Here is a 15974-nt window from a genome sequence, read left to right on the forward strand (position 1 = left end):
TCGTCGGCCCCAAAACCGTTCCTTCTCCGAATCCAACTTACATACCTCTCAATCAATCATGTTTACTTATATGTAATCGTAATTGAATAAGGTCTTAAACTTTATCGAGAAATGATTTTCCCACATCGTTTTAACTTTTTACACTTTTTTTTTTTTATTATTTATGATCATCAAATTGAATAAATCAAACTAAATTAATACGACCAAGATTAAACAGGAAGATATGTAGGCGGATAGAAAAAAAGTGTGGATTCTAATTGCTAGTGTAGGATTAGGTGGGGATGGTTCGCTACATTCAACTAATGTTATATTAAAAAATCAATGTCTAACTTGCATATTTCTGTGTAAAAATAGATAATTGATCAATCACGAACCAAGATTGACAAACCCAAAAAAGCCAATCCAACGCCAATAAAGTTTCTCATCTATCCCAAGTCAGTGCCCAACGAATTGACAAAATAATATCTTGGAGCTACAAAGAGGAGAATGACTTTCATAAATGGGTTCACCGTTACATGGCGTTTTGATTTAAAATGTCATGTCATGTGAAGAGAAACTTACACCCGACTTGAAATTATTGGAGGAATGCCACAATAGCAGTGAATCCGTTTCATACAAATTGCCCTTCATTAAGAGGGTTTCAAAACCTTAATTGAAAATGCAAATTACATTTGCACCTTAACTTTTAATTATACCAACTACATCTAATCTAGTGATATAAGTTCGAATTATTCTTTTCCCATTGCTTACAAAAGCCATGTGACATGGAGTAGACAAAAGACATCCAAAGGATACCCAAAGTAGACAAAGAATTGGACTTGGAATTAATCCTTTTTCCTTTCTTTGTAAAATGAAAGAGAATCAAACCCTAAACTCAACATTAATCTTTAACCCATGGGTAATATTAAAAAGTATGAGCAAACTTTCAAAGTTACACTCTCCTCATTTACTACCTTTTCTTTTCCTTATTTATTTGGACGATTAAGAAAATTGTAAGGAGTCATTTCTACTTACAAATGAATTAAATTATAAGATGTGAATTGTTCATTTTCGAAATTCGAAACTAATACATCTCACGTACATATAAAGATAAATAATATTAAATCGTAATACTAAATGACCCCGAATATAACATTTATACTCTCAACAATGCACCCAATTAGTGTTCGAAGTGAGACTGTAAAGATAAAAGAGTCTCACATCGGTTAAAGGAGAAACATTGTAAGGGTTTATAAGAGGTTGGGCTACTCCCTATATTACCAATTGGTTCTATGATGGAACCTCAACTTTTTTATAGTATTAGAGCAGACTGCTCCATGTGTGAAGTCTAACAACCACATGTGCTCCACATCACCCTATTTGTATTGTCCACGTGTCAGACTTGAAAATTTGAATTTGCCACATGTGAGGGGGACGTGTAAGAAAATGAAGACAAAGTCCCACATCGGTGAGGGACCAAACCATGCAAGAGCCTAAGTGGCCAAACTATGCAAAGGCTTGAGGGACCAAACCATACAAAGGCCTATAAGCCATGCATGATTTGAGGAACCAAATCATACAAGGATGGTATAGGATATTAGACTACTCCCAATATTACGCTTTCACAATCGGCTATTTTCTGGTAAATATTTAAAGTTGTAAACACACCAACATCTAGACTAACTATTTTGATAATTACCAAGTTACTATTACTTACGGCGTTAATCAGGGGCAGACCGACTTAGAGGCAAGGGGGTCAGTTGACCCTCCAAACTCCAGTGAATCTCCATAGATGACTTGGGTGCTGCTCCTTTGAAGGTTGGAGTCATCCTTCATATATGCCCTTCAACTGCTTGATAAAATGCGTTAGAGAATTGTTGCCCCTTTACAGTCTAGTCCTAATATTATTTACCTATGGTTTGTCTGTTAGTTGTGATTACAATTGTAGGAAGAAAAAAAGAACCAAGTAAAAAACTATCCAAAAATGCAAAGTAAATGAAACGGTGATCTCAGAGAATAATAAAGCATCATCATTCTTGGATAGGATGCAATGATATCAAGCATTGTTAGTGTGTTCAAGATAAGTGTGTTTCTTTATTAAGCATTCATATAGGAGCAGTCTTGGAACATGTTAGTTACCCACGCAAATGAGGAATTAACAGATGTATAGTATGCCTTTCCAAATGACTTCAGGCTTACCAAGACTCGATGAAAAAACGATATGCATATTATTTCTAGTAAAAAAAAATTTACGCGCAACTCTTACTGATCCCCTAATATTATTTCCTGGATCCGTCACTAAATTTAATTTCAAGCAGGTGGGAGCCGGGAAGCCAAGAGATGAAAGCAGGAGTAGCCGTTACCTCATAACATTAATAGAGTGGGTTAATTAAGCAAAAGCCGCTTAATTACTTGTTACAGAAATGCTCTACTGGTCTGAAAAATGCTTTGTCTTATCAATACGCTGCTCTCTCTCTCTCTCTCACATATTTATATCTCTTCTTCTGACATGCCGTTTCATTCCGACTCCTCCCAATCCAATCACCAAAACCAAATTCATGAGCTTGTTCTACGTCGCCATGACCAAACCCAACTTCTTCTTTCTCTTTCTTGCGTCTCTCCTCTTCTCGTCTCATCACTCCTCCTTCACCATTTGCAGTGCAGCAGTCAAGGACTCTGATGAAGTTGGTAATTATTCTCTCCCTCTTCCAACATTTCATTTTCTTTATTTTCCATTATATTTCCTGATTTTTCTGGTCAAACCATTATGTTTCCTGATGAACACCACATTGTTTACGGTGTTTGTTATGCTTTCAACACACACACACACACAAATACACAAATTACACAAATTACACAAATTATATAAGAATATGCTGGAAATGGCAGCTCCATTTTCCTAAATATTGTGTTCTGTGAAGTCATAAGAAACCCAGGATCAAAAATCAAGACAAACAATTTGAAATTGAAGTCCTTTTAACAATATAAATCATTTTGATTCTGATTCTAGCATTAATCTAAGGATTTAATGCACCCACACCAACATTTTACCGTTCTTATTATTCCTTTACCTTTTGGCAGAGAGATTTACCTACACACCCCCTACATCATTATGGCATCCAAATTAATACTACAATGTTATGTGAGAAAGTGAAAGTTCAAACGCATTATTATTTTTTAAAAATGGCAAGATGACGAATCAAGAGTAGAAAATTCAAACGTACGACAATTATCATCAACTCAACAACTTTGCTGAGTATAATTAGCTAAATCAAGCTAACAATGCATGTTTAACACGTAGGACCAATTTTGAAATTATGCATGTGATTCAGATCTAGGTGATTTAAATTTTTGGGTACCCCACTTTGGACTGACTTTTTGAAAGAAGCATTATATTCTTGGTATTTTTATGGAATTAAGTTTAATTGGGTAGCAATGTCACGTGCTTGGACAGACATTTTTAGACCATATGAGTTCTTTTTGGTATGCTTGGGAATAAAGAAAGTATTACTTAGCTTCTTACTGTCTGTCACAGGTTGAATTATTCTTGGTTTCTTTCTAACTTTTTCTTTCTTCTCATTCAAGTCCTTGTTTTTGGTTTTAATGTACACCATCCAATCTTTTCTTTGTCTGAGAAAGAAAATATCCTCTCTCTCTCTCTCTCTCTCTCTCACACACACACACACACAGACTGTAAATATGGGTGGTACATTTAGACTTTGGTTATCTTATGAAAGTAGATTTGATTTCCACAATTAGATCTTCTATTTCAATCGTAACCCTTCATTTCCAGTATTACTCAATGCTACGTATTATTGAAGATATTGTCATGAAATAACGTGTAGATATAGGAAATAAGACGCTTGGATTACCGTACCTTGTGATGTAATTAACCTAGTTTTTCATGTATGGGGCAGGTGATGAAACTCCATTTACTTATCTTGAAGGAACTGGTAAAGGACCAAAGAAATGGGGACAAATTGACCCTCATTGGAAAGTTTGTGATACTGGAAAATTGCAGTCTCCAATCGATCTTCTTGACCAAAGGGTGCAGGTTTTCCCTCACTTGGGGAAATTGATAAGGGATTACAAACCAGCTCCTGCTACTGTGAAGAACCGAGGTCATGACATCACGGTGAGCTACACCGCTCCCAAGTGTCTACTCTTTCTGTTCTCTTCCATATTTGTCTATCATACTGAACTTGAATCCAATCAGTTGAATATGTTAATATGTGACAGTTTTTAGTTGTTTTTAACATGAGGCTTCTATCAGATGAGGTGGAACGGAGATGCAGGAAAAATCAACATAAATGGGACTGATTATAGACTGTTACAATGTCATTGGCATTCACCCTCTGAACATACGTTTAATGGATCAAGGTTTTTTTTTTTTTTTTTTTTTTTTTCGTAGTTTTTCGCAATTTTTATTCTGTGAAATATATAATCTAATGTTGCAGCTACCATGCTAATTTATATTAGTATATAACCATTTCTAATTTCTGTCGATGTATTTCTTCCTCTAATTTTCTTCATAGGTATGCTTTGGAGTTTCATGTTATTCATTTAAGCTCTACCGGAAAGATTGCTGTAATTGGAATTGTGTACAAATATGGTCGACCTGATCCCCTCCTTTCAAAGGTATCTCTCTCTGTTTGCCTCTAAACTTTCATGAGTTTAAGGTAATGAACGTAAACTCAATGCAATAATGTAGAAAAACCTTATCTATTTATACTTGCGACACAAAGAAATCATCTCCAAATTCAGTTGCTCGATCACAATTCACAAAACACGCTTAGCTCAACAAACCAATTATCGTATCAGCTACACAAACTTAGGTAACTAATTAGGTGATATTGCCTGGATATGTAGATGCAGTGATAAAACTTAAACAGACCCGTTGTATCATGCTGTGGGACGTTTTGGAGTTGAGAAAAACACTTGGTTATCATTTAACACGTATCAGAAAGAGTAGCATGTAATCCCATAGCATAATTTCCTGTTTTCTATGTGTAACCTCCATTTCCTTGCTAAACAATTGATTGGAAAAGGTATAAATTTTCTCATGAAGCGAAAATACAACAAGCTACGGGACTTTTAACATTTAAGCTGCTATATCATTTCATACTTTAAATGCCAGATTGTTTCCTGGTTTATACACTTATTTGTTAATTTTGTTATCCATTCTGGCAGCTATTCCACCACATAAAATCGGTTGGGAAAGAAGAGGAGGTTGACGTAGGGGTTATTAATCCTGGGGATATTAAGTTCGGAAGCAGAAAGTATTACAGATATATCGGTTCTCTTACCGTTCCTCCGTGCACCGAGGGAGTAATTTGGACAATCGTCAAAAAGGTTTTTCACTCCTTACCCTTTTGCAATGATAGATTTTCACTTTACTCCAACAACCTGGTTGCCAACGTTGTGCTTTTTATAGGTGAGGACAGTTTCAAGGGAGCAAGTACATGCACTAAGGGAGGCTGTACATGATGTAAGTATATCTGAATTCGGAAAATATATATCCCAATTGAAAACTCTGAACGCGATGAGAGGTAAAGTACTTGATCCACAACCGTGTGACTTGCTCGTTTAAAGATTACAACAAAACTATATCTCAAAAATCATCGTGTCTGATATTGATCAATATTTCTTCTTCGAGTTGAATTGAAACCGCTGAAATCGTTGGTCCATAGATTCCATACCTCATCCATAATGTTAAACAATGTTAAAACCAAAGAAGTTGATGGAAGAAGACACTTTCCGGCAACTGGATATTCGAGTTCAGATATCCGATCTCGGGGTCTATAAATAGCTATAGGGTTGAGGAAAAGTTGAAAGCGTGTGAAAGAAAACACCAAGGCATTGATGCAGAGACACTTTTTCCTCGTTCAATCTGTGTTGCGCAGTTGAAGTTTAACCGTGTGTGTGTCGTTTTCAGGGATTCGAGATGAATGCAAGGCCAACTCAAGAATTGGATGGAAGACCAGTGCTGTTATACACTGCAAGGGACAATGGAGGTTCTGCTTAATTAGTGTCTAATTACATTAGAGAGGGATATGTGTGCTTTTTCTTCTTTACCCATATGTATTGAAATTGAAGTTTAATAGTTTCCCACTTATTGAATGTTGGTTAAATGCATCATTTATCACATCAAGTGGTGCATCAATGTGATACAAAAAATGTCGTTTTCCTACTCTATATTAAGATATATCTATCTGGATACGTCCATATACGTATTATACTTCAACCCTAAATTAGGCCAAACTTCTTCATGTTCCTTGTGGTGACATGACATTTTCAATGTGACGCTCATGTTTAAAAAGTTAATTGTACCTCATTGGTGAGTGCCGTTAGCAATTGAGATCCAAACTTAAACTTTCATCAGTCTCCCGTTAAATAAACCCATATGACCATCACACAGAGGGGTTACATTTGTCATTTCAATCCAGATTAAGAAGGCCATGGACATCTAGTATGGAATTGGATTTCATGGAAAAGAAGCTTGGACAAGGTGAAGCTAATCCTGGAAATCCATGTCAATGGCTAGGAGATAAGATGAAGATGAAGTCGCGCCTAATTTCTTAGGTATAGTTTCGTTTGAAAATACGGATGCTTGTGATAAACCATTGTTGTTTGCATTGCCTACCACATCTTTGATCAGGGGTTGAACTCATGTGCAAACAATATATATCCCAAAATAGGAAGAGGGTTGTGTCACCCAACACATCAGTCTCACTCCTCGTGTTTGCCAAGGACGCAGCCACAGGAGCTGTTTGATTTTGTTGCCGTGGGATCAATCGCTAGGTGATGGAGGAGAAAGAGGTCATCCTTCAAATTTCAAGGGATCCATCACCAAATCAAACGACAGATATCCATGGCTTTCTTAATTTGGATATAAATGACACCATGTGATAGTCATGTGGTCTTATTCAACAGGAGACTAGATTTGGTTCTCAATTGCTAACGAGGTTCATTACAGGGGTAATATTGAAAGTACCATATCACCATAGGGATCACAAAAAAATTGGCCCATTAATTATATCGACTAACAAGGTAATCTAATCTCTTTCTTTTTTTTTTCCCTTCCGGTAACAAGGTAATCTAATCTTTATGTGTGTTTTGGCAAGGTAATATAATCTCGTTAGTAGCAAGTAATAACATAGTTTAAGGGATGTATGTGCTCTTCATTTCACCTTTTAGGTGGGGAGATTATAAGACTTGTTTGGAAATACTTTTAAAATTGCTGAAAACGGTTTTGGTAAAAATATTTTTGGAACCAATCTTTGATAAAAATGCAAGTGAATCTTGAAAGAGCACTTGAAGTGCTTTCGGACCCAAAACCATTTTTTCTAAAAGCGGTTTCAATCATTTTAAAAGTACTTCCAAAAGAGTCATCTATGTAACTTAAACTAGTTTTTTTATTTTTTATTTTTTATTTATATTTTTATTTGGTGCATGTATTATAATAGCTACTGATCAATCCACCTAAATTCAAAGAAAAAAATCATGTGAAAAAAAAAAAAAAATTGCTAGGTAGCAAAATGATCATTTAAAAAGGAAAAGGATCATCGCTGAATTCTTTTCTTAGAGATCCTGAGAATTTCGTGATCATGACAGTTCCGGATCCTTTTCCATTTAAAAAGCAAAAAGGTGAATCTAATCCGGTATACATGCAAAGAGTGGGACCATAGTTTCCTAGAGCCAAAGTAAAGCGAACGGGAATACAATTACTTCACAAATTCGGTTATGGAAGCAATAGCTCTGAGCGGAAATGCTTTTAGGATAATGACTATATTTGCACAAAAAAGGGTTTTAGGTTTGATTTTGGGGAAGGTAGATGAATTTGTCAACGACTTGTATAAAAACATTACACAAGCTACGGATCTGGATCTGATGTCCACCAAACTTGACTTTTTCGTACACATGACAGACCAAGTCACCCAAATCAAATTTGGTTTCGGACGCTTCTTGGCTTTCCTTCTTGTTATTTGCATTATCATGATGCCTGACTGATTAGAGTAACTCTCATACTAAGTGAGAAGTGAGTTGGACTGGTGTTTAGGCAGCTCTTATATCGGGTGAGATCCCGGGTGGAACCAAAATAAAAGACTCATACTTTTGTCATAAGTGTCATACGTAGTGTGCGGTAGCAGTCAGTTCCCTTACACAAGTCTTTCTCCTTCATAACAGCAAAGAAAATCACTACAAATAAACTTTTATTTCCAACGCATTAACCTTTGATAGGAAAATGATGCAAAACCAAACTCTGAAGCATTATTATACGAAAGCTAAATAGGGAGAAATTACAGCTACAGCACTCCACTCCACGCAGAAACAGGAAAAAAAAAGGAGCTAGATATTACAACATTACCGTAAAAACCCGAATTCATAAAGCCTTTTAACAACGAACAACCTACGCAATGAGGAATGGCAGGACGGTCAACATGAACTCCTCATAACTGAAAGTTCCCATACCAGTGTACGCTTTGTCCTTCTCCTTAAACTTCTCAGTTAATCCCTGAAAGACACAAAAATAACAAAAGAAAACGCTCCATTAAGTATCAACAGTTTATCCGCTAACCTACATCTTGTACACATCCAACAGCATAAAATTACACACAGACACCCCTTTTTTTTGAGCTAACTTGAGATAATGGAAGCCCTTTTTGTAAGGTATTAATGTTGTGAAAACTACCGACTCAGTGATGAACAATGATTTTATGGCTTCCGAGCAAAGAAATTTAGCAATGAATAAAGGGGTGTTTGTTCTCGTTTTGAAATGGTTGTCAGCTAACTGCATCAATAATTTGAAGTTTTGAATACTCAACCATACAAACTAGGTACAAATTGGAATACACTTGCACATCGAGGCTTTTCAGATATGCTAGATAGCATAAACTTATAAACAATGCTCAAATATCAAAGTAGAAGTGAAATTTAAAGCACAGGACCAAGTAAAAGTTCTCCAATTAAAACTATAAATTAAGTGCACAAAATATAAGCTTTAGTGAAAATCAAACTCACCTTAACAGTCAGACAGCACCTGCATTTAACCAAAACAAACAAAAGAACAATGCATAATCAGATATCATTAAGAAAACATAATACAAAATACACCAAAACGAAATGCAATAAGTATCTCCAACTCTAACGCATAAAGATTTGATCCTCAAACCAAACCCGCAAAATAGGACAAAAAAACAAAAAAAGTAAAAGGAAACATACTCGATGAAATTGTCATATTCAATGGCCCTCTTTTTGCCTCCAGACTTGTCGAATTTAGAGACCAGCAGTTCCAAAACTACAGGTGACACAGAAAATCCCAGACTCAGCAGTGCATCTCTCAACTCATTTGAATCAATGAACCCACTTCTGTCCCGGTCCGACCTCTCAAATATTCCCTGAACAACCACAACAATTACAAAAGGGTTAATTTCCCACAAAAATAAAAAGAAAAAACTTAGAACACAAAAATAAAAAGAAACAGAAGGGGATTCTGGGGATTACCCTCCAACTTTGAAGACTGTAGAACAGTGCAGCGAATTCCTTGGGCCCTGTTTTCACAATATACCCACACACACAATAAATATCATTATTATCAACTGTTTCATTGAATTAATAGTGAATTGAGCGACACCGAAAGCTACAAAGATATATTGTAGCAAATTAGCAATGGCGATGATTTCATAAACATGAAAACAGGAGGGCAACTTGCATAGAACGTGTTCACTGCAATCGTGCCATGTAGAAAAATGAACTGAGACGCCACAGTGAAACTCTTTCCATGTAAGTAATTCTAATTCTCCAGGTGCTCCCGGTCCAAGAATAAATGTCATGCCATGTAGAAAAATGGACCGAGACGCCTAGATGACAGCCAACTCTTAAGTAATTCTAATTCTCCAAACACAGGAAAAAGTTGTGCATCAAAACAGTGGATCCCTCCCGCTTAGCATAATGATTGATGCCATCAGTATCTAACAGTCCACTGACCACGACTGCCACACTCGGAATCACACGGTGGGCCCCGGTGTTTGACTGAACTACACAACGCGGACACGCAAATAGAGACTGAGGGCATGACGGACATTACGCAACATGATTCTAACAGCGACTCAGCGCTCAGCCCAGACGACACCGTTTGTACGCCGATCAAAATCGCAGAATTAGGGCATAAATTCCCAAATTGGACGAGAAAATTACACAGATAGGAGTGCATGGAGTGTTAGGGTTTGAAAATTGTTACCGATCTTCCTGGCGTTGGTCTGGGTGAAGGTGTACATGAGAAGATGAACAGTCCTCAAGCTGAAGCTCTCATTGTACGACGACAGAGCTCTCTGCATCTCCTTGTCGTCGATGAAGCCGCTGCCGTCCTGATCCGCCAGCTGAAAGCAAGCTATGACGTTCGGGTCTGTGCCCGGCGGGAACACCGATGGCAATAAAGCCGCAAACGGGCTCCCGTAACCATGAGCAGGTGGCGGGTATCCACCTCCGCCTCCTCCACCTTGATTCGGGTATCCGCCTCCGCCTCCTCCACCTTGATTCGGGTATCCGCCTCCGCCGCCTCCTCCACCTCCACCACCTTGATTCTTGTGAGGCTTGTCGGGATTATACGGCTTATCTGGATTGTACGGCTTCTCTGGCGCGTAGGCCGCGCCGTACGGTGCTGCCGGAGAACTGTACGGTGCGGAGGATGGGGCCCCGTACGGTGCAGACGGAGCACCGTAGGGTTGGGCTGTCTGGTGCTGGTGCTGCCCTTGCGGCGGTGCACCGTAGGGTTGGCCTTGGGGCGGCGCGCCGTAGGGTTGCCCTTGGGGCGGGGCGCCGTATGGTTGGCCTGGTGGTGGAGCGCTGCCGTAGCCGTAGCCGGGAGGAGGGTGTGGGTAGCCTGACATTTTCTTTTGCGCTTGAGGAAGGTCCGAAAATTTTGTTTTGGGGAGTGGTTGCAGATTGGGTTGGATGTGTGTGTGTGCGCGCGTGCGTGTGTGTGTATATATGATTAAAGTTTCAAGTTCGGACCTGGAACGGCGAGGTAATTACATCACTGCCATTGGATTTCAAATTCAACATGTTCTCTTGTCTAGCGGGGTAAAAAAACTTTGAACAAAAAACAAAAAAAAAAAAAATACATTAGAAGATTGACCTCCTTAATAAGCAAATTAATTAATTTTTTCCTTTTTTAGTTAAGAGTAAAATCAAATGAATAAGGGTCGGCATAGAAATATCTTGTCTTCAAAAACGTGGGATCAAATTGAGAAGTGTGAACCATGGAGATGGAGCACTTTGCACAAGTTGAAGATTTCAAAGAGCTCATAGAATTACAAGTTGCATTGGAACGCGGTGTTCATCTTCAACTGTGCACCGACGACGACCTCCATCGTCAGTCAAATACCTTTTCCTTTTGATTCTAAACGCCATTGACTCCTGCTGCCAAGGGAAAAAATGGCATTGACCCATATAATCTTTTGCACGATTTATCATGATATGCACAAATGATATATTAAATGTGAAACATTGTGCGGTTCCGATGAGCTCCGACGAGTGCTTCAAGTTTTCTTATTGTTTTGTGATTAGTGATGTTTTATTGTAATAGTTTGCAAGAATCCTTTTGAGCCGAGTTTGATATTATTTATAATGTCCTTTTATCAATGAATGAATTGTCGTACTCTTAAAAAAAAAATGTAAAATATTCGTAATATGAATTTTTATTAATAAAAATTTATAAGTCTTGTATATTAGCGACTAAAGCTGGTTGACGTTTTGCTATTGCCTAGAAATTCGGCAAGTTGTGGATTTGGTGCAAGAGTCACATGGATTTACCAACTACCTTTTTTTTAATTTAATATTTATAGCTACTTTTGGTTGATCATTGTTTTTCTTTATTCGATTACTTTCTAGTTTAGTGGTATTTGTTTTTAGGGTAAATATCAGTTTATTATCCTCATGTTTCGTGGTTTTCAATATTTAGTACATCAACTTTTTTTTTGTCCCAGAGTCATACGTAAAGTGTAAATTTTGGGACAGTCTCATACATCCGTTAGTCAAACTATTAAGTCTCTCGTTAAATGTTGACGTGGCACCATGTGGACAATGACTGAGCGCCACGTGGAAATTAAAAATATAAAATAAAAAACTATCCGACTTAGTTGTTGTTGTGCTCTCGGGTTTGCGGCACTCCAATTATTTTTCTATCTTTTTCGCTAGCTGCTCTACATCACAAAATAATTGATTACGAGTATTTATTCTTCACTCGAGTTGAGTTCCTTCCTCCCAATGTCGCGTGCATAAAAATAAGAAAAATTCTTAAATTTTCCCTTTTTTTTTTTGCTTTCTTTTAAATAAGAAATTTAATATTCCATCCCTCCTCGCGTATTTCACCCAGCCCCTTCCGAACCAAGGCGTTGTCTCCGGCTCCCAACCGGGTCGCGTCCGATTTGCTCCAGTACCCGCTGTAAGTGCCATTGCAAGTGTTGATTTGAATTGGAAAATTTGGGAACTTTTTTCCTTTTTCTGTGTTTGAATTATACTCAAATGTCGAAAGATGAGCTTTATCTAGTTAAATATATAGGATCAATTCTGGGAAACTTCGGACACTTGATTGATATATTGTTGGAACATTCTTGTGGTAATTAGTCATTACACAGGAAGTCAGTAATATTGAGATTGATTGGTGCGTGTGATCATGACTCATGTCACTCGCCATATGTGACGTGAAACGTTCTTTTTGTACCTCAAGGAAATGTTTATTTAGGTGAGTTATAGTTGAAGCCTTTTAGTATTGTACCTGTTGATTGAGTCAAGTAAGATGTTTTGACAAACTTGAATTACACGATTTCGGTCATGCCAGCTTAAGTTAATTGAGTAATTCGCTAATCAGCTTGTTCTTTCGGAAACTTTTACCCCGCCATATAGTACTTGACTACTTGTATTCCAACTGTTTACCTGTATTCTCTTGATGGATAGTGGAGGCAAGACATGATGAGACACTTCCAGCAACATATGAGTTGTCTTTTCTCAACTCTTAGGTTCAGCGATTGACATTAGATTTTTGTTCTTCCTGTAGGAGTCATATTTTACGGAAGTGAATGGAATCCAACACCAGATCTACAGGCGGATGGAGCTCATCGGTTGGGTCAGGCAGAATCTGTAAGTTTTTGTTTGCTGAATCCTTTAGAACAATTTGTTTGTATGGTGGTTTGAAGATGCATTGCTTGCTATTGTATGGCATCTCTCTCGGTTCCCTCTTTACATAATCATTTAATCAAAATTTTAATTTAGTTGAATTAAGTTAGTATCATATACTTTTAGAACCCACAAAGCATGGACAAACCCGATAGCTGTGATTTGAATGATACCTTACAAAATACCGATCCACAAGGGTATGAAACCCAAGGGGCCTAAGAGCTCAAGAAGAGTGCGAATGAAAAATTTCATCCGGTATTCACTGCCGCACTCAGTTTGGATCTGGTGGTTAAAAGTAGAGCCGAACCTGGGCAAAAGATCTAAATCCAAAGGTAATTCATTTTCTTGATAATATCATCATGTCATGGAGAAGACTGTATTTCGTTGATGAGATTGAGCATTACTTTCAAGTCACGATCAGACCTCGTTGCTGCTGGAAACAATAGGACGAGAGTTAAAGAAAATGTGAGATTCAGAAAGTGCTAGGCAGTGGGAGGCCAAAGGACAAGGTATCTCTCCTTGAGAAAACAAAGTTGTTCAAAATGTTTCTTTGCATCATGAAGAGAATAGGATACAAAATTTAAAAGTTCAGGTTTGCGTCTTTCCATTTCTCCCTAGTTTTATGACTTCAATGCAAAAATTATGCAGTTACAGACATGCTGTGCTCAGCCATGATCTTTTTTTCTTCTTCCCAGTATTCATGAATGAAAGGTTGAAGAACATGCTTCAATGCCTGTGGTAATGGACTTGGGACAGATCCAGTTAAAATGGCTGAGGTACTTACCGGCTTAAGGTACCTCTCTTTTCTGTAATAAGTTAAATCATCGAATCCCAGATGGAGGAGGAGACCCACAGCTTATGTTACCGTTTGGCGCGTTAGGTTTTTACCTCCGATTTGAAACTTTGGGAAGTTACCAATTTGTCCTTTCTTGAATTACTATTTTCTTTTGTCCTCGTCTCACCAATGTTTGTAGTTCACTTCACTCTAATTTCTCATTTATAATCTTGTTCATTTTTTAGTGATTTTGTATACATTAAGGGGTGTTTGTTCGGCGTTGCTAGGTTTCAATGGATTAGACTAGACTACTTATTAGTCTAGTTCAGTTTTTGTTACATGCAGAGACTAAATTTAATGAGATTAAACGAGACTTGTGTCAAATATCTAATTGTCCCGTTTAAAATGGCTTTTTGGCGCATAACACTATGGCACTACCCTAAAACTACGGGTTGTAATTAATAAGTATCTTTTCTGTTAAAGAAAAAGTTGGTACTCATTGATTTACCCAATTTAAATATGTAATTTCAGAGTTCTAAAATCTTGAGTTCAAATCTTTCGCACCTAAAATCTTATGTTGCCTCTCTATGACCTATTTACTTGAGTGACACGTGTCCCTTTGACTTAATTTGCGGCAAATGTGTTGGGTTCTAACTTACGCACTTGTATTTTAGCAAGTGACTTTATTTGTTTTTTTTTTGTTTTTATCTCATTAGCCATAGTTGAATGGGTAGCTTGGACTCCCTCCTCCTTCCTCTACACTCATATTTGACCCTCTATCCATGTAATAATTTCTCATAGACTTATCCCTCTCCATCTCACTTTATTCTCTGGCAGCTTTCACGGTTGGGATTTGGGTGTTTGGAGATCACTGGAATTTACAACAATCCAACCCCGGAACAGCTTGGCTTATCAATCATCAAGTACGCATTCGAGAAGCTAATCATATTCTTTGACACATTAGATATTTATGCTAATCAACTTTGTATTGCCAACTCCAAGCCGACCTTCATAGTACAAAGTAGGGGCTGGGCATTTTTAAAAACAAAACCGATGAACCGCCCGAACCATACCGACGGTTTGGTTTTCTTTTGTTTTTTTAATTCTCTTTGGTTAAACCAAACAGCACCGACGGCTTGATTTGGTTTCGATTTTGGCCCAAAACCGACCCAAACCAACCCACGCCCACTCATCGTATAAAGTTGAGTAATCAAAATAGAAATCGAGTCGAGTGCATGCTCTCACAACAAAACCAGAAAACGAAATCTTGTTTGAGCAAAACCTCATCTATTAATTCTCTTTTGTGTAAGTTTCTCATCATAACCACATCTTTATGCCAATTCATTTGGTATCAGTTAGCTGAAACAAACATTATGCATCACATTCACAAGAGGATATCTCCAGTTTTCGCATTTATGTAAAATTCGAAAATTATATGAAAACAGAACAACAGAATAGCTGTACCTGCACTGCAGAAAACAATTTGTAGGTTCTGTTCATATGACATACATTCGATGCACTAGGCCTCAACACCTATAGGACAAAGAAAATAACAAAAGGCCGCGACAGGGTTAAGTGACGAAATCTGATGAGGATGCCTAAATATGAAAACTATTGATACATTTAATTTTCGGATGCCACCAGAACAACTAGCGGCTGTAGAGCAGCATCGTAAAATTAAATGCAGAGAGTCAAATGCTGCTTTACAGCCGCTAGTTGAAGTGATTAACTCATCAACAACAACAAACAATATGGCAAGGCTGACTAAACATTTACAATTGCAAACAAATCAAGCCTGGCCAAAAAGCTCGTAAAAATAAAAGTTTTACATAAGAAGTTGTGGAACGATCATAATTGCAGTCGAGCCTCATCTTCCTTCTTGTGTGATAAACGAATGATCAATTTGGTGTCCACAACTTCATCACTACTTGTACTTGGTGCTGCTTTACTCCAACCACAGACTTTCTGGCTTCTTTAGAGCCATTTGTTTGCTTGGTTCTTTGGAGACGCCTTGCTTGCTTGTATGGTATCTCTCTTGTTCCCT

General features: G+C 37.7%; 2 protein-coding genes across 2 annotated transcripts; one reads left to right on the forward strand and one right to left on the reverse strand.

Moving 5' to 3' along the window:
- The first annotated feature begins 2417 nt into the window (after nt 1–2417).
- Nucleotides 2418–6201, forward strand: LOC137746265 (alpha carbonic anhydrase 4-like). Its single transcript, XM_068486339.1, has 7 exons — nt 2418–2667; nt 3897–4114; nt 4253–4359; nt 4515–4617; nt 5170–5331; nt 5414–5467; nt 5915–6201. Exons 1-7 carry the CDS (start codon nt 2538–2540, stop codon nt 6002–6004), a joined length of 864 nt encoding a protein of 287 aa, XP_068342440.1. The 5' UTR covers nt 2418–2537; the 3' UTR covers nt 6005–6201.
- A 1974-nt stretch (nt 6202–8175) lies between these two features.
- LOC137744707 (calcium-binding protein CBP-like) lies at nt 8176–10922 on the reverse strand. The gene is made up of 5 exons (XM_068484491.1): nt 10220–10922; nt 9484–9530; nt 9202–9377; nt 9001–9019; nt 8176–8494 (listed from the first exon to the last, which is right to left on the reverse strand). Exons 1-5 carry the CDS (start codon nt 10866–10868, stop codon nt 8390–8392), a joined length of 996 nt encoding a protein of 331 aa, XP_068340592.1. The 5' UTR covers nt 10869–10922; the 3' UTR covers nt 8176–8389.
- Between the last annotated feature and the right edge of the window lie 5052 nt (nt 10923–15974).

The sequence above is a fragment of the Pyrus communis genome, chromosome 9, assembly GCF_963583255.1.
Source record: "Pyrus communis chromosome 9, drPyrComm1.1, whole genome shotgun sequence".
NCBI lineage: Eukaryota > Viridiplantae > Streptophyta > Magnoliopsida > Rosales > Rosaceae > Pyrus > Pyrus communis.